The 21,097-nt window shown below is 43.2% G+C and overlaps 1 protein-coding gene across 2 annotated transcripts in view; it reads left to right on the plus strand.

Annotated features, from left to right (window-relative positions):
* slc27a4 (solute carrier family 27 member 4) overlaps positions 1-21,097 on the plus strand; it is a 71,754-nt gene that overhangs the window by 37,353 nt on the left and 13,304 nt on the right. For both annotated transcript variants that reach the window (XM_059993701.1, XM_059993700.1), the window contains 4 exons: positions 7,860-8,021; positions 10,629-10,698; positions 15,310-15,401; positions 20,449-20,558. In XM_059993701.1, the coding sequence (XP_059849684.1) occupies positions 7,860-8,021; positions 10,629-10,698; positions 15,310-15,401; positions 20,449-20,558 (434 nt within the window). The remainder of the gene's footprint in view (positions 1-7,859; positions 8,022-10,628; positions 10,699-15,309; positions 15,402-20,448; positions 20,559-21,097) is intronic.

A 21,097-nucleotide genomic window follows, 5' to 3' on the forward strand; every position in this document is an offset into this window, starting at 1 on the left:
ACTCCCTAACAGCTGAATTGTACTTGACATTTCCTTCCTGGTTTGGAGCAGTTTCTTTGCTCTCTCATTATGACTTGCAAACAGCAGTTCAGTTCAGTTCTCCTCTGGGGCCATCCTGCCCCTGTTATGGTTTTTCTTTCTGTATTGTTTGGCTGATTTAATTGTTGTCACATCCTCTTTCTACCTCTGAATGGTTGATGTTGTGTATTTAATATTTAAGTTATATTTTGGGGGGGGGGGTGTGTGTCTGACCCCCACCCCCCAACCAATGGTGGCTTCATGTTCAAATATACTTAGAACTGATGCCTCCATCATCAGGGCCGACCGTGGAATTTGCATCCCAGCTGTCTGGATCTGCAGTGAAATATGGAGAGTAGCCATTGCCCATGTTACTGGCTCCCCCTCGCCATGTATCTGATGAACCAAAAGGAATGGCACAGATGGTCAGTGTTGGACTTAACGTAGGACAGCCTTGGGGCTCCAGCTCCAGATCTTTTCTCCTTGGGGTTTACTCCCGAAGCTTTCCCCGCCAGGCAGCGTTAGTTTGAGATCAGTTTTCCTTCTCCTACATGAGCTGCCAAGCCCCATCTGCCCGAAGTGACTGGTTTTAAGGTGCCAGTAACCCGCCTTTGCTCCTTCTCCTGTCAGTAGAAACGGTCCTGAAGATCTTAGTAGCAAAGCCACACTTGAAGACCAGGAGCTGGACTTGGTTAACCATCAGAGGCTATTTGAGTCACACGCCATTGGGAGCTTAACCCCACTACCACTTCTGGCTATAACAACCTTAAGGAACCATAAAGAATATATATATTCTTGTTTGTTTAAATAACGTTAAATAATTCATTACAGGTTCTATATAAAAATAGGTTAATTGCATAGGTCATCACGCTACAATGGGATACGTTCGCACTTCTCTATAAACTCGAAGTTAGACTTGCACTTCGAACTCCCGTGTCTTCCTTTGAATTAATTTAATGTTTTGAAATTACAAAGCATAACAGTTGGGATCTACCTTAACGGTTGACTGTCTATGCCTATGGAAACCTGAGCAAAGGGCTTTAGTGAGCGGAGAGAACATGTACAGAGAAGAGCAGCTAAAATGAGAAGGGAGTTGGGAGATGAAACCAACAAGTGGAGGCATTTTTACACTGTCAGAAATAGATGTTGCTAGGAGGACCACTTCAGAGGATATTTAAAAGTCCACTTCATTTCTGTGGGTATCCAGTTACAAAGGGAGCAGGATTCATTCACTAAAGAACATTAGTGTACCTAATTGGGTTTTTATGGCAATACACTATCTTTGTTGTCACCAGAATTGTGGAAGGCTTTTTAATTCTCCTAGTCGGATGGCCTTTCATTGATTCTGTTATAGTTACTATTATATAGATTTGTTGAGTATGCCCACAAGAAATGTATCTCAGGGTTGTATATGATGACATACATGTACTTTGATAATAACATTTACTTTTGAGTTTCGAACTTTAATTCCTGGTTTAACAACTTTACCAAATTTAAATTCCCCCAGCTAGTGAGATTTGCTTGGAAATTAGTTTGTCTCTGTATCTAGATATTAGTCAAGTAACTTAGCCACGAGGTTATTGAACAGTGAGACGGTTTACAAGTTACTGTTCATGGGCCCCGTTATCAGAATGAGTTGTCTTTAATCTAAGAGGGGTCAATTACTTTACTGAAAGAGCAGTAGCTTCAGTTTGAAACACTGGGAAGTTTTTCAGAGAACCATACAGGAACTACACTTTGGAGAGCGTAATTTTTGTAGTTGAGATATAAAACTGAAGCCCTGGCTAACCCTCTAGATCCCAAGTGCTCTCCTCTGTAGAAGACAGGAGATGCTTCAAAAGTTCTGGTCACTATTTATTCCACAATCAACATAACTTTAAAGTAAAATTGTCAGGTTATCATGTGATAAGCATAGCATCTTGTTGTGAGCAAGTTGATTTGCAGCATGGTAGTACAGTGGTTAGCACAATGCTTTACAGTCCAGTGACCTGGGTTCAATTCCCACAACTGCCTGTAAGGAGTTTATGAGTGAGTTTCCTCCTGGTGCACCGGTTTCCTCCCTCAGTCCAAAGACATACAGGTTGGTAGGTTAATTGGTCATTGTAATTGTCCCATGATTAGGCTGGGATTAAATCTGGGGGTTACTGGGAGGGGCTGGAATGGCCTATTCTGTGCGCATCTGAATGAATAAAATTTTATATTACAGCATTAGCTACATTTAGTTCTAATTCTGCTTCAGAATGTTCTTATTAAAAAGTATAGTGTTTGAACTAAAGTAGAAAAGAAGGAACTTCTTACATTAATGTTAGGAAATGAGTCAAATTTTAATCTTGCATAATAAATAAAATGTAATAATAAAGGAAATTTGAGTTCTGATTTTTGGCATAGTGATAGAGTACTGCGCAGAAGTTTTACGCACATGTATATAGCTAGGGTGCTTAAGACTTTGACACAGTTCTGCACTTGTTAATGTGTAGTGGAGAGCAAGTTTGTATATCTATTGGGAGCAAAGGATGTTGAAAATGGCGAAGGTGGCGCACCGGGGAGGGGTATGAGGCAGGTGGCAGAGAAGGAGTGCCAGGGGTGGGGGGGTGGTGCAGATGCAGATACACCCAGCCCTGAGACACCAGGCAGGATCATTTGATTCCAAACTGTTGGTTTATTGATCATTATAGAATGTCTCTCTGGTACTTCCTACTCCCTCCCCTCTCCCTTCCCCTTTTCCCAACCATGATTCCCCTCTTCCTGCCCCCTTCCAACTCTCAGTCCACAATAGGGACCCATACCAGGATCAGGCTTATCAACAACCTCTCCTCACTGCACATTGCCTCTGTTTGTAAACCAACCACCTCATCTTCAGCACTATCATCTACCTTTCCTATGATACTTCCTGCACTGATGTGACTCGGTGGCTCTGTAATGTGTCCTCTGTATTTCAGGGAAAACTGAAAATCTAAAGTAATAAATATATTAGCATCTGAAAACTTGTGCTTGCATTTTGTGTTCCATGTGACCGGTGCAGTCTTCGGCTGAGTGTTGTCGATTAATGTAGAAAGGGTGACATTGGATAAGCATACATGCTGCCTAATCTTTTTTGCTGTCAATTGAAAGATAAATCATCTGAAGTGGACGTAACTAACCTTGGCATGCCGTGGTTGAATCTGGTGCCTCTGACTCTGGTGAAATCGCTGCTTGCTGCTCTGGTTGTCCGGTCTGGTTTTGAGAGGGAGTTTTCATTTCAAACCCTCTGGTACTCATGTTGTTGAGACATTGTCTCTTTTGGGTGTTTATCACGTTACAAAGTTCAAGCATTTAATTGAAGGTTTGATGTGTGGGCTGGGCCAAGATGCCCTAATTAAAGCTTTGTTTGCATAAACTCTCTATGCAGGGTGTAATCTGCCTGAGGAATTTCAAATTAGAAATTGGAGGTCAAATTGCAGGCTACCTCAACCTCATCTGTGCACACAGTATTTTTGCCGTTCTGTTTCTTTGTCTGGTATTCTGCTGAGTGCAGGTTTAGGGACTGGAAGCTTTTCTTTGGGTGGAATATTTTTAGAGGGTAGAACCAAAGGACTTCACAGGAGTGAAACAACCTGCTTTATTCAATCCACTGCCAAAAGATGCTAATCACAGTTGTTTCGTGCAGGGTGCAATTCTTCCAGTGTACTTCTAGGCCTTTCCCCCTGCAAATCCCAGATACTCCGAGCAGTCTCCAATAGACATGTCTACTGTTCATTGCATGACTCACAAAGGGAATTTTATTTTCCTGATCCAATTTACTAAATCCTCTCAATTTTGAGTATTTCAGTTAGACTACTAAATATGTGCCTATTGATATATTCTGCGCACCAGCAGAATTGATGCATATGGGGTCTGGCTAAGAAAATGGGATCAAAGGGGTCTTATTGAATGGTGGAGCACACATTTTACCTGCCCTTTCTAATTTTTTAGCATTTTTATATTGGCTATTTATGGCAAAGAGTGGGAATAAAGGGAGTCTTTTCTGGTTGGCTGCTGGTGAACGGCGGTGTTCTGCATTGGGACTGTTTCTTTTTACGTCATATGTTAGTAATTTGGATGACAGAATTATTATTACTTATTATTACTTTATAGTCACCAAACAATTGATACTAGAGCATACAATCATCACAGCGATATTTGATTCTGTGCTTCGCGCTCCCTGGAGTACAAATCGATAGTAAATATAATAAAAATTTAAATTATACATCATGAATAGAAAAGGGAAAGTAAGGTAGTGCAAAAAAAACCGAGAGACAGGTCTGGATATTTGGAAGGTACGGCCCAGATCCGGGCCAGGATCCGTTCAGCAGTCTTATCACAGTTGGAAAGAAGCTGTTCCCAAATCTGGCCGTACGAGTCTTCAAGCTCCTGAACCTTCTCCCGGAAGGAAGAAGAACAAAAAGTGCGTTGGCTGGGCGACCGGTGTCCTTGATTATCCTGGCAGCACTGCTCCGACAGCATGTGGTGTAAAGTGAGTGCAAGGATGGAAGAATTGATGGCTTCATCACCAAGTTTGTGGATGATACGAAGATAGGCGGAGGGGCAGGTAGTTTTGAGGAAGTAGAGAGGCTACAGCAGGACTTCGACAAATTAAGAGAATGAGCAAAGAAATGGCAGATGGAATACAGTGTTAGGAAGTGTATGATCATGCACTTTGGAAGTAGAAATGAAAACGTAGAGTATTATCTAAATGAAGAGAAAATTCAAAAATCTGATATACAATGGGACTTGGGAGTCCTTGTGGATGGTTCCCTAATAGTTAATTTGCAGGTCGAGTCGGTGTTGAGGAAGAGAAATGCAATCTTAGCATTCATTTTGAAAAGACTAGAATATAAAAGCAAGGATGTAATGTTGAAGCTTTATAAAGCACTGGTGAGGCCCCACGGGGAGTATTATGAGCAGTTTTGGGCCCCTTATCTAAGAAAGGATGTGCTGATATTGGAGAGGGTTCAAAGGATGTTCATGAAAATGATCTGGGATTTCAAGTCTTCTCACACGAGTAGCGTTTGATCGCGCTGGGCCTGTGTTCGCTGGAGTTTGGAAGAATAAGAGGTGATCTCATTGAAACCTATTGAATGTTGAAAGGCTTTGATGGAGTGGTTGGGGAGAGGAAGTTTCCTATGGAGGGAGAGTAAGACCAGAGGACACACCCTCAGAATAGAGAGACTCTCTTCTAAAATGGAGATGAGGAGGAATTCCTTTAGCCAGAGGGTGGTGAATCTGTGAAACTAGTTGCCACAGGCAGCTGTGGAGGCCAAGTCATTGGGTGTATTTAAGGCAGAGGTCGATAGATTCTTGATGAGTCAGAACATGAATGGATAAGGGGAGAAGACAGGAGATTGGGGCTGAGAGGGAAAATGGATCAGCATGATGAAATGGCATAGACTCAATGGGCCAAGTGACCTAACTCTGCTTCTGTATCTTGTGGTCTAATTTTGGCAGTTTTTATTACTGTCTAGGGCAGCACCTTCATTTGTGGCTCTCATTGGAAGCAGGCTATCTGTGATTCTTTACTCTTTGCAGTGTATGTAGCGAAATCTGATGAAGGCTGTAAAGGCTGCTTGTGAAACCCAGCAGAGTTCTTCTGGCCATCAGAAAAAAACTGCCTGTTTAATGTCAGATGCATTCTCCCAGTGTTAACATGTCTTCAGTTGTATCTCATTGCAGGGAAGGGGCTAAGTTACTGGACAAATATCCAGAGCTCTGGACTTCTGACCTAAAGATAACAGTTTGAAGCTCACCATGGCAGCTGTGGGATTTAGGTTTATTTTAAGATCCGACAATGTTAAGCAAAACTATTCAGTTGACATAATTGCCTTTTAACTCAGCCTGTATCGACGTTCAACCTTGAATATATTCAGTGATTTCTAATTCCAAAGTTCTCTGGGATGGAGAATTCCTAAGGATTTCAACACTCTGAGAAAAGAAAATCCTCTTTTGTCTGAAATGGGTGATGCCTTGTTCTGATACTGTGCCCTTTGCCTTTTCAATTAATATGATGAACTGATAAATCAGGCTTTGAGCCTACTCAAGGCCACTCTGGGTTTCAGATGTGAGGACTCAATTTGGTTCAGAATGTTGTTGTTCACTTGAATTGTTTGCATGACTTGCATTTTTTTCTCTTTCTCTTGTGCATCGGGTCTTGGTCTTTTTTTCTTTAGTTGGGTTCTTTCAGGTTTCTTGATTTGTAAACAAACAGATCTCAAGGTTGTATAATTTTATACATTCTTTAATAATAAATGTGCTTTGAACCTTTTGAATTTTAGTTCTAGATACCCCCACCAGGTGAAAAGCCCTCTCAGTATCCACCCTGTCAATGCCCTCTGGACCCTGTAACTTTTCATAAGATTGCACCTCATTTTTTTCCAGGCCCCGAAGAGTAAATGGTCGTCGATGATGTTTCCACATATCATTTGCCACAAGAGTATGTAGAGAACAGTGAGAGGCAGAGTGTGAGGAGAGAAGGAATTCTCAACTGTCTTACAGCCATTCCTTTTATCGACTCTGGAAAGAATTTTGACTGCAATTCAAAACATTTTTAAATATTCTGTTTGCTTAATAACCTCACCTCCTCCAGGAACTGGAATGTTGGCTCCCAGCCGTCCAATCCCACAGTAAGATGGCTGATATATCAATTCTTTTCTTGTTTGCTGTTTATTGAAGATAAAACACATTATAATGAATCCGAGAAACTGATAAAACAAGGTAATATACAGTACCTTCACTTCCTAAAAGCTTATCTTTTGCAAGAAGATCTATTGCCATTACCTGGGTTAGTGTAAATATTTTTACTGTTCTACGTTGCTGTGGAGTGCCCGACATGCTTTACCACACTAAGGACATTGTTTAACAATGCAAGTGGTAGCTGATGAAAGATGCAGGAATGTGTTTCTCCACTTCAAGTATAGAACATGCAAGTGGTTTCAATCATCACAGTTACATGCAGATCAACATTCCATTATAGTATCTGACACCCTCCGACTCTGCTGCCTTACGTGTCACTTTGAGATGCATGAACAGCTCTCCTGCCTTCCAAGCAAGGGTATGAGTGGCTTCAAGTCTTACTCCGAAGGCTTGGGCTTGTAATCCAGATTTATGACATTGATTGCTGCCCTGGTTGAGGTGCCAGTTTTTGAAAACAGCATTAAACTGAGGTACCTTATGCCCTCAAGCATGACTCTAAATAATCGCACACTAATCTGGAGTGAAAAGGGGAGTTTATTCTTCGGTGACCTGAGCTGTATTTTTAGTTCTGGACTAATTTTGACACTCAACTAATGGGTGCTGTAATCCTCACTGCAATGTGTATGGTAGCTTGCCATGCACAAACTAACACCTTTTTTTCCATCAGAATGTCAAAAGAGACTAGAATCCGGGGGGGGGGGGGGGGGGGAAATACATAATACTTGGAGCTCAGTAAGCCAAGGAGCATCTATGGGGTGCAAAAGGTTTTGAATCGAGACTCTACATCAGGACCCTGAAGCAGTAGTCCTGGTGTATGGTCTCAGCCCAAATTGTTAATGTTTTCCTTCAGTCTCAACGGATACAGCTTCCGAGTTCTCACAATGTTTTTTTTATTCCTATTTCTGTTGGTCTGTTTCAAAGATATTTCAGTGATGATATCCAAGATTAGGAAGCACTAAAGAGATGAATTTATGATTTTGCTTCAGGTATTGCCTATCAGTTGTTATTCAGAGTGGAATTCAAACAGCCAAAGGAGCTGCTTTGCCAGTTCACGTCTAGGAGTGAGATGCTTGTAGAGACTATGGATCGGAAGGAGGATGGGTGCCATTGAAATTATGACTATTGTTTTTGAACAGCCTTGCAGGAGATCCACCAGACCCTGGGGAAATCCATGCAGTTGTATTGCTCTGGAGAATGGAACTTCAGCGAGATGCTCCCAGGCACTGTAAACCTCGACCAATTTCTAGAAGCCTCACCGTCCGATCCTCCTGTGCCTCTCCCAAACCGAGGATTTACAGGTACAAACGTGCTAAATATGAAAGGCAGCGAGGTCTGCTGGGTCACCGGTCAACCTCACACATGCAGTAATTTGGAATCCTTGTGTATCACACTATACACTCCAACCATTATCACTTCCCAATAAAGTATCCCTTTGATTTTCAATTAGAACTTCAGTTCAGTTTAAAATACTGTGAATTCTAGATCTCACCATCCTGAATTCCAAGTTTTAATAGGTTTCAACAGGTACGTTTAATGTCGGACAAATGTATATAATATACATCCTGAAATTCTTTTTCTTCGCAATTGTCCGCAAAACAGAGGAGTGCCCCAAAGAATGAGTGACAGTTAAACCCCAGAGACCACCCAGCTCCTCCCTCCCACACACAAGCTGCAGCAGCGACCCCCCCCCCCCCACAGCAAAAACATCAACAACCCCACCGAGGCCTCAAGCGAGCAGCAAAGCATCAGTAAAGACACAGACTTGCAGTAACCCAAAAACTACTCGTTCAACCAGTAATTCGACATTCCACAGGCTCTCTCTCCCTAATAAGGGAAAAAGAGTTGTCCCTGAGTGAGAGGGGAGACGTAACCAACGAACCATTTGTGTGAAGTGGTCTGTCCCGCTAGGAACATGTATAACCCTCACTGGCTTGATATCAGCAAATTGCAATGACTCAGGGTACAGTCCTCGATTCTCCAGGCAAAGAACCATACCCAAATTTGCAACCTCACACCAGCCTTGTAGTGTATGGAGTGTCCAGGGAGGGATAACGCCCCTGGTGAAGGGGCTTGTCGCAATCATTCAGGTGCAGCCCCCTTCCCTTTGGTCTTCTACCAGACACTCGGCTTGCTCATACAGCTACATCAGACAGTGGCCAAACTTTTACGTGGGGGGTGGGGTGTGTGAGTGTAGCCGGCGGCCCTCATATCCCATGAGATAGGAACATGCCTGTCCCCATGTGTGAAGTCAGCTCTGGTGGACTGCCATGCCTAACCAATCTTATAGAGTTCTTTGAGGGAGTTACCAGGAAAGTGGACGAAGGCAAGGCAGTGGATGTTGTCTACATGGACTTTAGCAAAGCATTTGACAAGGCCCCGCATGGGAGGCTGGTCAGAAAGGTTCAGTCACTTGACATTCAGGATGAGGTAGTCAATTGGATTAGACATTGGCTTTGAGGGTGAAGCCAGAGAGTGGTAGTGGAGGGTTGCCTCTCTGACTGGAGGCCTGTAACTAGTGGTGTGCCGCAGGAATCAGCGCTGGGTCCTTTGTCATCTGTATCAATGATCTGGATGATAATGTAGTTAACTGGATTAGGAAATTTGCAGATGACACCAAGATTGGGGGGTGTAGTGGACAGTGAGGAAGGTTATCATGGCTTGCTGAGGGATCTGCATCAGTTGGAAGAAAGGGCTGAAAAATGGGAGATGGAATTTAATGCAGACAATTATGAGGTTTTGCACTTTGGTAGGAGGTCTTACACAGTGAATTGTGGGGCACTAACGAGTGTGGTAGAACAAAAGGATATAGGAATACAGGTCCATAATTAGTTTAAAACAACATCACAGGTCGATGGGGTCATAATGAAAGCTCTTGGTACATCGGCCTTCATAAATCAATGTATTGCACACAGGAGGTGATTGTACACTCTAGTATCAATTGTTTGGTGACAAAGTGAAGTAAAGAGATGGGATAACAACACACACAAAATGCTGGTAGAACACAGCAGGCTAGGCAGCATCTATAGGGAGAAGCACTGTCGACGTTTCAGGCCTGATGAAGAGTCTCGGCCCGAAACGTCAACAGCGCTTCTCCCTATAGATGCTGCCTGGCCTGCTGTGTTTCACCAGCATTTTGTGTGTGTTGTTGTTTGAATTTCCAGCATCTGCAGATTTTCTCGTGTTTGCTCTTTAAAGAGATGGGATATTATGTTGAAGTTGTATAAGACATTGGTGAGGCCTAATTTGGAGTACTGTGTCACCTACCTACAGGAAAGGTGTAAACAAGGTTGAAAGAGTGCAGAGAAAATTTACAAGAATGTTGCTGAGCCTGGAGGGCCTGAGTTACAAGGAAATATTGAATGGGTTAGGACTGTATTCTTTAGAACATAGAAGATTGAAAGATTTGATGGAGGTATGCAAAATTATGAGGAGTATAGATAGGGTAAATGTGAGCAGGCTTTTTCCACTGAGGTTGGGTGGGACAGCTACCAGTGGTCATGGGCTAAAGGTGAAAGGTGAAAAGTTTAAGGGGAACAGGAGGGGAAACTTCTTCACTCAGATGGTTGTGAGAGTGAAATGAGCTGCCAGCACAAGTGGTCCATGCAAGCTGAATTTCAAGGTTTAAGAAGTTTGGATAAGTACATGGATGGTAGGGGTATGGAGGGCTATGGTGCTGGTGCAGGTCGATGGGATGGTTTTGGCATTGACTAGACAGGCAGAAGGGCCTTTTTTCTGTGCTGGTACTGCTCTATGACTCTATATGATGGCCAACCAATCATAGGAATTTCCTGTTCTCTCTAACCTAATGGAGCAAACTGTCACTTAAGACAAACAATTGGTTTTCACATTATTATCAGAGAAGCTAACTATTCCTCTCCATACAAATGTGTACTGCTTTGTTGCAGATCGACTGTTTTACATTTATACTTCAGGAACGACAGGGATGCCGAAGGCAGCCATAGTTGTCCACAGCAGGTAAGGATCCGTGTGTCGTGAATGTCAAAAACCACTGAACACACCTTTTGGCATTTGACTCGCTCAATCTAACACCCCAATCACAACCAAACATCATTAATTCTTTGACCCTTGTGTTTAAAAATGTGAGAGGTCTGTTTTAAAATACAACACAGTGTTATCATTTCAGATTTAATGTTGAAGTTGTGTTTTCAGTAAGAGGCTTAACCAGAGCCTCATCTGCCCTCCTAGGTGGCCATAATAAAGGAAGTTTCATTCAATTGAAGTTATCCTCAACTAGCTTCACTAGAAAACTGAGCAGCTGGGAGTTTTCATCTTTACTATACTTCAGAGCTTGTAGTACGCCTATCAGCTTCTGCATGTCTCCATATTAGCACAGTCACCACACCTCTGAAGCACTTCATTGCTTTTTATTGAGGTACACGTTCAAAATGGCCAAAACTTTGCAGTAGAAATCCAATATTGCAGAATCTGCAACACACAAAACATTGCCATCGTGTCCAGGCCTGATGCATGACCGCAGTAGCAAGTGATGTTCTGGTGTTCAAGTTTTGCAGCTGATTGCAAACAAAGTCAAAGGAAGTTAAGTACATGCAGTGGTGCCCTCCACTGTAAGTGCAGTGTATCATTTGCTTGTCGAGCAATTCTCGCAGAAGGATCCTTGTCGAAACGCTCGGTTTACCTTCTGGAGATACAAGCTTGCAGGATAGCCTGTCCCATCCTTGGTTGTGGTCATTTTGAGATGACGTTTATCTGGTTAAATGGATGCTTGGAACACACAGGCTCAGCTGACTTCCAGTCTGCACTGTGTTCACTGCCCACCTTGTCTGTCTTGAGTTTGGGAGGGGAAATTCACAAAGATCTCAGCCAGGGTAGCAGGTATGACTATCCATTTTATTGGGCTCCTGTGCAACAATTGAATCTGTTGCTCTGTTGGCTATGGGTCAGCCACCAACGGATTGTTGGAGACCAGAAAAATTATGCCTAGACCAGGATCGACCTGTCGCAGGAGCGGGGACTCTGCATTCTCCAGTTAATTATTTGCGGTTCAGATTTCCTTTCCGATTGTGCTGCCTTTTCACTGCTTGTTGCTCTGGCTCTCTGACAGGGAGAACAGATGATCGAAGCTGAGTCACTGTCAGCTGTCCATGTTTTCTCTCCCACACCCCACCTCTCTGGATACTGCGCCAGACTCTCAACGGGAGGCACCTTCTCTGCTGAGAGAAGTCTGTTGCTGACGAGTCAGTGGAGGGCCCTAAATGTGGGCACATGGAGAGGTTTGACAAACTCTGTTCTTTATGGCTTGCTGAAATAGTCTGCTACCTGTTGACTCGAAGATCACTGCCAGTTCCCACCTGCTGTCTTCTCACGTTGGGATCTGATGATAACAGCACTCTTTATTTGAATACTACCTTTAACATAATGAAACCTCTCAAGGCTTTTCAAAGGAATATCAATTATCAAGTGATACAACACAGAACCAAGTTGGCAACGCACCCATTTTCATACCAATGCTACATGAAGCCATTTTTATTCTTCTACGTCTCCCAGAATGTACACCAAGGGCAATTTACAATGGAGTATTAACCCACCAGCCCACATGTATTTGGGAAATGGAGGAAACCGAAGCACGTGGTCACAGAGAATGTGAAAACGCCACACAGACAGCACCGGACTCCAAGCTGCATGCAGAGATATGAGGGCCGATGACAAATAGCTTCCTCGAAACACTGCATTGCAGGGTGTGTATTAAAGGAGTGAAAAAAAAAGTGGAAAGGCTCGGAGAGTGAAGTCCAGAGGTTTGGCCTTAGCAGCTGTTGGTCATGAATAAATGGCAGAGTGGTTCATTTTAGGTTTGAGAAGAAGGCAGAATTGGGGAGAGACATTTTAGAAGATGGTAGGAGATTATCCTCACTATCATATGATATCTTAGCGTAGTGGGTAGTGGTTCCATATGTCTCTACTACAGGGCGTGACAGCCCTGCCTTATACGAGTCCCGGGCTCAGCTGGCTCCAGCTGGTGGTACCCGCTATGTGCCCGTATCCAGGGTTACTGATCCCACTGCCTCGTGGGTATCTTCGGGAGAAGAGAAGGCTAACAAGTAAACTGTACACGTCCGGATAACCTACCTCCCGGCAGCTCCTGCAGCCAAGCTGATGCCAAATGGATTGTTTCGCATTCCTTTGGACCACATCCGAGCGGCAGCCCAGGATCTCCATATTCATCGCCCAAGTCTGCACCCCAAAAGGCACATCCATTGTCTATTTAGACAGACAGAGCCATTAATTAATATGATATCTAAGTAAACGTTGAACCCATGAACACTACCTCACTACTCTTTTATTTCTGTTTTTTGGACTACTTATTTTAACTTAACTATTTAATTAATGTGTGTATGTATATATTTGTGCGTGTGTGTGTGTATATGTGTGTGTATATATAATTATACACTAATTCTCTGTACTTATCATGTATTTCATTGTACTGCTGCCATAAAGTTAGCGAATTTCATGACATGCCGGTGATAATTAAACCTGGTTCTGATTATAAAGACTATAAGACATGGGAGCAGAATGAAGCCATTCAGCCTATCGAGTCTGCTGCACCATTCTATCATGGCTTATTTATTATCCCCCTCAACCCCCTTCTCCCTGATACCCTTACTAATCAAGAACCCATCAACCTCTGCTTTAAATAAACCCAATGACTTGTCCACCACAGCCACCTGTGGCTATAAATCCCACAGATTCCCCACCCTCTGGGTAAAGAAATTTCTTCTCGTTTGATCTAAAGGGACATTCTTGTATTCTGAAGCTGTGCCCTCTGGTCCTAGGCTTCACCACTGGAAGAAACATCCACTCTATTTAGGCCTTTCAGCATTCAGTTGGAAGGAATGGGGCTAAGGAGGGATTTGTAAAAGAATGTGTGCAAAATTTAGAAATCAGGGTGTTGGTTGAGTGTTGTAGGCAAGTACGTGTGTGATGAGTGAATAGGATTGAGAGTCGGGACAGGTGCAGCAGAGTTTTGGAAGATCCTAGATTCTTAAAGCAAACGAGGGAAGTTCTGCTGAATGCCATTGGCAAATGACAAAGGCACAAGAGAGGTTTTCATCAGCAGACGAGCTTGGGCAAGGATGGAGCAAAGCAATGGTATGGTGGTGGGTCTCGGTGATTTATAAGTGTCTGAAGCTTGTTTAAGCTATAAGTGTGACGTTGTTTGTGAACAGAGTAAAGGGCTGAACTGATGGTGAAGGAGCACTGTTTTCCTTAATACATTGTATATTATGAGCTGAAGTTGCCCAGGTTTTGTTAATGGGATTGGGGGTTTCTACCATATACTTGTTTGCACGGTATTTGGAATTGGTGAAAAGGGAGGGAGTAGAAGAAGTATAGAACAGTATAACACAGAAATTAGCCATTCAGTGCATAGTGTCCTCACTGACCATGATGCCAAATTAAACTGAACCCATCTGCCTGCATGTGGTCCACATCCCTCCATTCCCTAGTCTGTTGGTGTGCCTTAATATCTTTGAAACATTACTGTTATATCTGCCTCAACCACCTCCCTGGTAGTCTGCTCACATGCTCTCTATAAATAAAATAGAACTTGCCTTGCAAGTCTCCTTTAAATTCCAACAACTATCCCCCCCCCACACCCACCTTAAAGATGAGTCGTCAGATATTTGACACATCCACCCTGCGGGAAAGGGCTCAGACTGCCTACCCTATCTCTGTCTTTCTGTCAGGCTGCCCTTCAGCCTCTGAAGCCTGAAGCTCCAGAGAAAGCAAACCAGCAGGGAGTATTAAACACGGCTCGTGTTATGGAAGTAGATACGCTTAGCCTTTAAACTGCTGAGGTGGATGTATTGGTACTTTAAATGAGAGGCAAGCTCATGGGCTGCCACATATTGTGCAGGGATGCTCAAAGTATAAAGCAGAGGCTTCATAGGCACAACAGGCTCCATAGCCTCGGGAATATTGAGGTGCTGGGAGGGGAGAAGCTGTGTCCTTTTTTCTTTCCAGCTGTGGAAACAGCTGGCAAGTGATGTAATTCCCAGCGAACAACTGCACAAGATTGAGGTTGCCACTCCCACAATACCATTTGCCTTTTTTTTAAAGTTTATGGAGCCTGATGTCAAACATGTTTCCATAAAGCAGCCAATTTCTGCACAACAACCTTCCACAATTTTTCATTTTTTTTTAGTGTGTGAGGAGGGGGATTTGTGGGTTGATGTACCTGTTCTGTTATTGTTTTCATTTTTTGTGCAGGCGAGGGGGGATTTGGGGGGGCGATAGTCATGCTGCCATTCTTTACTTAGTTTCGTGGTTATCTGGAGAAGAATTTCAGAGTTGTATATCTTGATGATAAATGAACATTTGAACAACGCTGTCTCAGTCTTGGAACGAAGGCTTAGCATAGATGATGGGCTCAGGTTTTCTCCTTTAACATGCTGCCAAAGCTGATGCCTCATCTCACGGGCTCTTGGTCATTCCATCACCCTGGCCTGGCTTGACCTGGTTATCGTGACCAACCCCGGCGCACCAGGAATAATTCTGAAAGCTCTTGCTTTGGAGAAGTTGAGTGATGTGTGGAAACCTTTCTTTTCCCAGATATTACCGGATGGCAGCTTTGGTCTACTACGGTTATCAGATGCGCACTGATGACATTGTCTATGACTGTTTGCCTCTCTATCACTCTGCAGGTAATCTGACTGGGAGCTGTGGGCTGGGTGGGTGGGAAGGGAAGCAGCAAGTGGCATAATGTAGATGCTGAGCCATTCACCATTTTCTAAGCACAGGAGTCCCACTGTCACTTTCTCTTCTATGCTACCTTCATGTTGAGGACAGACATCACTTTCTCATTTTCAAAACTTTTGCAAGTAAATACATCATGACACTTGGATTGATTCGTTCAGTGAATGTTTTTATTTCCCTTTTGTCTTATTCTTTGAGGCTTCTCCCCCATTTCTCCAGAAGGTCTTTCACTTTTGATTATTTATTGAGATACAATGTGCAATAGATCCTCCTGGTTCTTCAAGCCATGCTGTGCAGCAATCCCCGATTTAAACCTAACTTATAGTTGTACCATGGAGAGCATTCTGACAGGCTGCATCACTGTCTGGCATGGAGGGGCTGTTGCACAGGACCGAAAGAAGCTGCAGGGGGTTGTAAATTTAGTCGGCTCCATCTTGGGTACTAGCCTACAAAGTACCTAGTATATCTTTCAGGAACGATGTCTCAGAAAGGCAGCGTCTATTATTAAAGACCTCCAGCAGCCAGGGCATGCCCTTTTCTCACTGTTATCATCAGGTAGGAGATACAGAAGCCTGAAGACACACACTCAGCAATTCAGGAACAGTTTCTTCCCCTCTGCCATCTGCAATTCCTGAATGGATATTGAAGCTTTGGACACTACCTCACTTTTTTTAATATACAGTATTTCTGATTTTGCACATTTTAAAAAAATTATTCAATATGCATCATTGATTTACTTGTTTATTAATTATTATTTTTCTCCTGCTAAATTATGTATTGCATTGAACTGCTGCTGCTAAGTTAACAAATTTCACGTCACATGCTGATGATAATAAACCTGATTCTGATTCTGACCTAACCACGAGACAATTTACAATGCCCAAATAACCTGCCAACTGGTACATTTTGGATTGTGGGAGGAAACGGAAGGAAACCCATGTGGTTGTGGGGAGAACATACAAACTCACAGTAGCATAGTGGTTAGCACATACTTTGCAGTACAGGCGACTGGGGTTCAATTCGCAGTGCAGCCTATAAGGAATTAGTACGTTCTCCCCACGACGGCATGGGTTTCCTCCAGGTGCTCCGGTTTCCTGCTACAATCCGAAGACGTACAGGGTGTTAGGTTAATTGGTCATTGTGAATTGTCCCGTAATTAGGCTCAGATTAAGCCAGGAGAGTGCTGGGCAGAGTGGCTCAAAGGCCAGAAAGGGCTCTCTTCAACTCAGTAAACAAACAAGTAAAATTGTTCAGGAGATTTGGAAGGCCAGTATTTAGTTGCACTGTCACCACACACTGCTTGAGCAGTTGGCAATAGTCCATGTGGTGATGGTAGAATTGGTTTAGGAATTCCAGGATGGTCATCACAGTGACAATGAAGCAATGGTGACAGCTGTCCTGATTAGTTAGCAATTCATCTGGATGGTTGTGTCCAGTGCAATTAGATATTTTCCAAGAGGAATTTCTAGTTGAGTTAACTGAACTATCACATAATGTCCTTGTGTTATTCCACTGAATACTCTCAGATTAGAGGATTGAATTTCCTGTCTTTTATTGTTCTGTGCCACTACTGAGAAAAGCCAACATGACCGAAAATCGCTTGCTCTCCCGGACTACCCTAGAGTCTCTCATAATACTAAATTGTTCTCCAGGATACAGCTAACAATAACGTGTCACAGGGCCAATGCAATAAGCTTCACTCGAGGTTTATTGCTTTCTGAAATGCTAGAGTCTAATGTAAGTTCTTTGGAAATGGTAAAAATCCGTTAAGGGATGAAAATAGAAAACATGTTTTAGGTCAGAATTAACATTGCTTTATGGAAGAGAAATAGCATTAGCAAGTGTATTAGAGTTATTGGAGATGTCACTGACAGGATATAAAGGAGCTATTGGGGATTGTTCAGTGTGTTAGCTTCTAAAATGCATTTGATGTGTTACTACACAAGAGATGTGTTTGTGGGGTTGGTTAACAGATGAAACTGTACACCTGGAATAAACTGGTCATGTTCATGTTAGCAAGCTGTAACGTGTGAGATGCCTCAAGTATCAGGATGACACTTTCGATATTTACAATCTGCTTAATGTCTTGGACTGGGTGAAATGTTTCCAGGTATATTTAATATGAAAGCTGGTGAGGAAAGTAAATTGCCAGGAGAACACTTGTCTGCAGAAAATTAAAGAGACTAGACAGGGAGATTAGTTTTATTTGACATTTGTACATCGAAACATGCAGTGAAATATGTTGTTTGCATGAAAAAGGGTTATGGACAGGTTAAGTGAGTAGCTAGACAGGAAGTAATTTAAGTATTAAAAGGACGTTGAGGTGGGAAGAAGAGAGAAACAGTATTCTTTATGTGGTGTTGTATAACCAAATGAAGTTCAGTCGGTGACCTTGCACAAGTCAAATTGAAACGTCGACTGTTTACTCTTTTCCATAGATGCTGCCTGGCCTGCTGAGTTCTTCCAGCGTTTTGGGGGTGTGTGTGTGTGTTGCTAAATCTGGTCAGACACACTCAGAGTCCTGCAGACAGGTCTCCTTACCTCAAGGAAGGATGTATTTGGAGGCAGTGCAAAATGTTGACCAGATTAATTCCTGTGATGAGAGAGTTGATTTGTGGGAATTGTTGTTCCATGTGAATAGGCTCCATCTATTCAGGGATTTAAATGAATGATTAGTGATCTTGGTGAAAGATCTCTGGCTAAATGTTGCAAGTGTTTACCTCAGGAGGGAATAGAAATGGCATCTCAGGTTAAAGGATTAGTGAGATTGAGATGAGATTTCTTTCCCCCTGTAAGTTGTAAATTGTTGGAGATTTCTGCTCTGAGAACTCTAGATACCAAGTTGTGAAGTATTTTTGGTCCAGTGGATATCAGAACTTCTGAGGAGTAGAGTTTTTGAAGAGTGTGAAAAGGTTGAGGCCAAGGTCATAGCAGCTAAGATGTTAATTGAATGGTTGAGAACACTCAAGGAGCTTTGCAACCCAATCTTGCCCCTGTTTCATGTGCTCTTCTGAAAAGACTATTTGAGTAAGAGTCAAAGAATTGTGTAGCACAGAAACTCCTCTCAGTTCATTGAGTCTGCTTCAACCATTTAGACCATAAGACGTAGCAGCAGAGTGGGTCAACTTGCTCCATCAAGTCTGCTCTGCCATTCGAACATAGCTGATCCCTTTTTTTCTCCCCCCTCCTTGGCCGCACTCCCTAGCCTTCTCCCCGTAAACTTTGATGCTAAGTCCAATCAAGAACTTATCTATCTCTGCCTTAAATATATCCAACAACCTGGCCTCCACTGCTGCTTGCAGTAACAAATTCCACAAATTCACCACCCTCTGGCTAAAGAAATCTCTCCACATCCTTTTTAAATGGGCATCTCTCTTAAACACCCACTTAAACTAATCCAATGCTAACTCCATTCCATTCAACCCCAGATCCTGCCTCTTCCATATGTTGGGGACAATTTAAAATCAATTAGCATCATTATTTCTTTTTGTGTTTGCAGTTTGTCTTTTGCACACTGGTTGAACGTCCAAGTTGATGTGGTCTTTCATTGATACATTTATGATTATTATTCTATTAAGGATTTATTGAGTATGCCCACAAGAAAATGAAACTCAGGGTTGTATATGGTGACATGTATGTACTTGGATAATAAATTTACTTTGAACTTTGAACACCTTGAGGATGTGGGAGGAGACAGAACATCCAGAAGCCAAGGCTCTCACAGGAAGAATGTGCAGATTTCAGGATTCATATTTATTTACTGCATGTACATGGAAACACACGGTGAAATGCATCATTTGCGTTATCTACCAACCCAAGTGTGTGATGGGAGCAAGTGTCACTCCACATTTTGATGCCAACATAGCATGCCCAAAATGCTCAGCAGAACCACACAGAACATAACTAGCAATAAAAGCACAACAGCAAAACAGGCCCTATTCCTCCCTCCTTCCCTTCCTCCCACGCACATACGCAGTCCTCCAAACCCAGGACAGGCCTACTTCAGCTTCCAGCAGACCCACATTTGCAGGCTTTGGGCTTTTGACTTTCCCAGCAGACGTGCAGGGATTCGCAGGCTTGGGCTCTGGCAGTTGGCCTTGACTTCCGGGCTTCCAGTCGACTTTCAGGACTCAATCCTTGATGTCGAGCCCAGGACCTTGTGGTCACCAAACACTCGGCCTCGAACTCGGGTGTCACTGATACACAAACCCATCGGACCTTGCTCCTCCTGCCCGTGTGGAACTCCAGCTGCATAATCCATTGATCACTCACTGACCTGGTGGGAGTGGGCACCAACACTTGTCCACACTGGTCTACCAGACCGACATCCGACCACAGGAGTCCCATGTTGCTGGCCTTCAAGTGCAGATCAAAGGCTTAGACTTCGGCCTGACCTCTGATTCATCCCTAAACCCTAACCTGGCCCCAAACTCCACTTTTTGTCTGCTATAAACCTTAAAAAAAAAACGCAAACACAACTACTGTTTGTCAGGGGCGTGCCCTCAACGGAGACCGCAGCTCAATGCCAGCTTATTTCATCATGTAGCACTAGAGGTCAGGATCGAACCCGGCTTGCTGGGGTGTGAGGTAATTGTTTTACTAATTGTGCCACCCAGTAATGACGGCCTGAAATCATCCCGTCAAGCAGACAAGTTTGCTTATATTCCAGCTGGCTGTGGGAAGATTGGCACCAAGAGAATGGGTCAAATTGGAGCTACAGAGGATTGGGGAAAGCATTGGGGAAGTTGGAGGGAGCGAGGAGCTGGGGGTACGGGAAGGGTAAAGTGCCCGTCGCGATGCTTCAACCATTACGAGCATAAGCCACCTTAATACACCAGCTGGTCTTTACCTCTGCGTCCATTTAGTACGTTAGTACCCCAGACTACCTTCCCAGAATTCTATCCAACCCCACACATGTTGATCACTCTCACTAAACTCTACAACAGTTGGCTTGCATATCATTAATTCAAATGTTTCTTTTTCCTCTTCCCCAAGGGAATATTGTGGGAATAGGGCAATGCCTTTTACATGGACTGACTGTTGTTATCAAGAGAAAATTCTCTGCCTCTCGCTTCTGGGATGACTGCATTAAGTACAGGTGCACGGTGAGTCAGTCGAGGAATCAATTTGTTTGGAACTTGTTACCTTCTCATTTGCAAGTGACCTCAGAAGCAGCAAGTACCATCGAAATCCCGGAGAATGCAAGTCTAGTTCGTTCCTGTAATCTTTCTATCTAATCTGGAGAACTGGCTTCAAAAACTGACTCGCAGGAATTCTCTGTGGGTGAGGGAGAATAGCAGTTTCTTAGAGACTCTCTTCTAAGTACCAACTTCATTTTGGAGAATCCCCTGTGGATATTGACCCTCCTAGATGCCCTTTGCCTATAAGCATGTATAAGCCAGTACAAAATTCTGTTATGTCCGTCAGCCATGTGAATCCCACTTGTGATTTATCATATTCCCTGAATCATAAAACACAAGTTGGCTCTTGGTACTGTACATCAATTCCTGCCAACATAGTTCTGAAATTGGTTGCTTCTGTATAATTTTTAAAAAAAACTTCAGTAGTGTGTTTTTTTTTCCAATTCCTGACTCTTTCAGTTTTACCCAAATCCTGAGGATGTGCTGCACGCTTTCTTCCGTAG

Source organism: Hypanus sabinus, chromosome 18, assembly GCF_030144855.1.
Source record: "Hypanus sabinus isolate sHypSab1 chromosome 18, sHypSab1.hap1, whole genome shotgun sequence".
NCBI classification, from domain to species: Eukaryota; Metazoa; Chordata; class Chondrichthyes; order Myliobatiformes; family Dasyatidae; genus Hypanus; species Hypanus sabinus.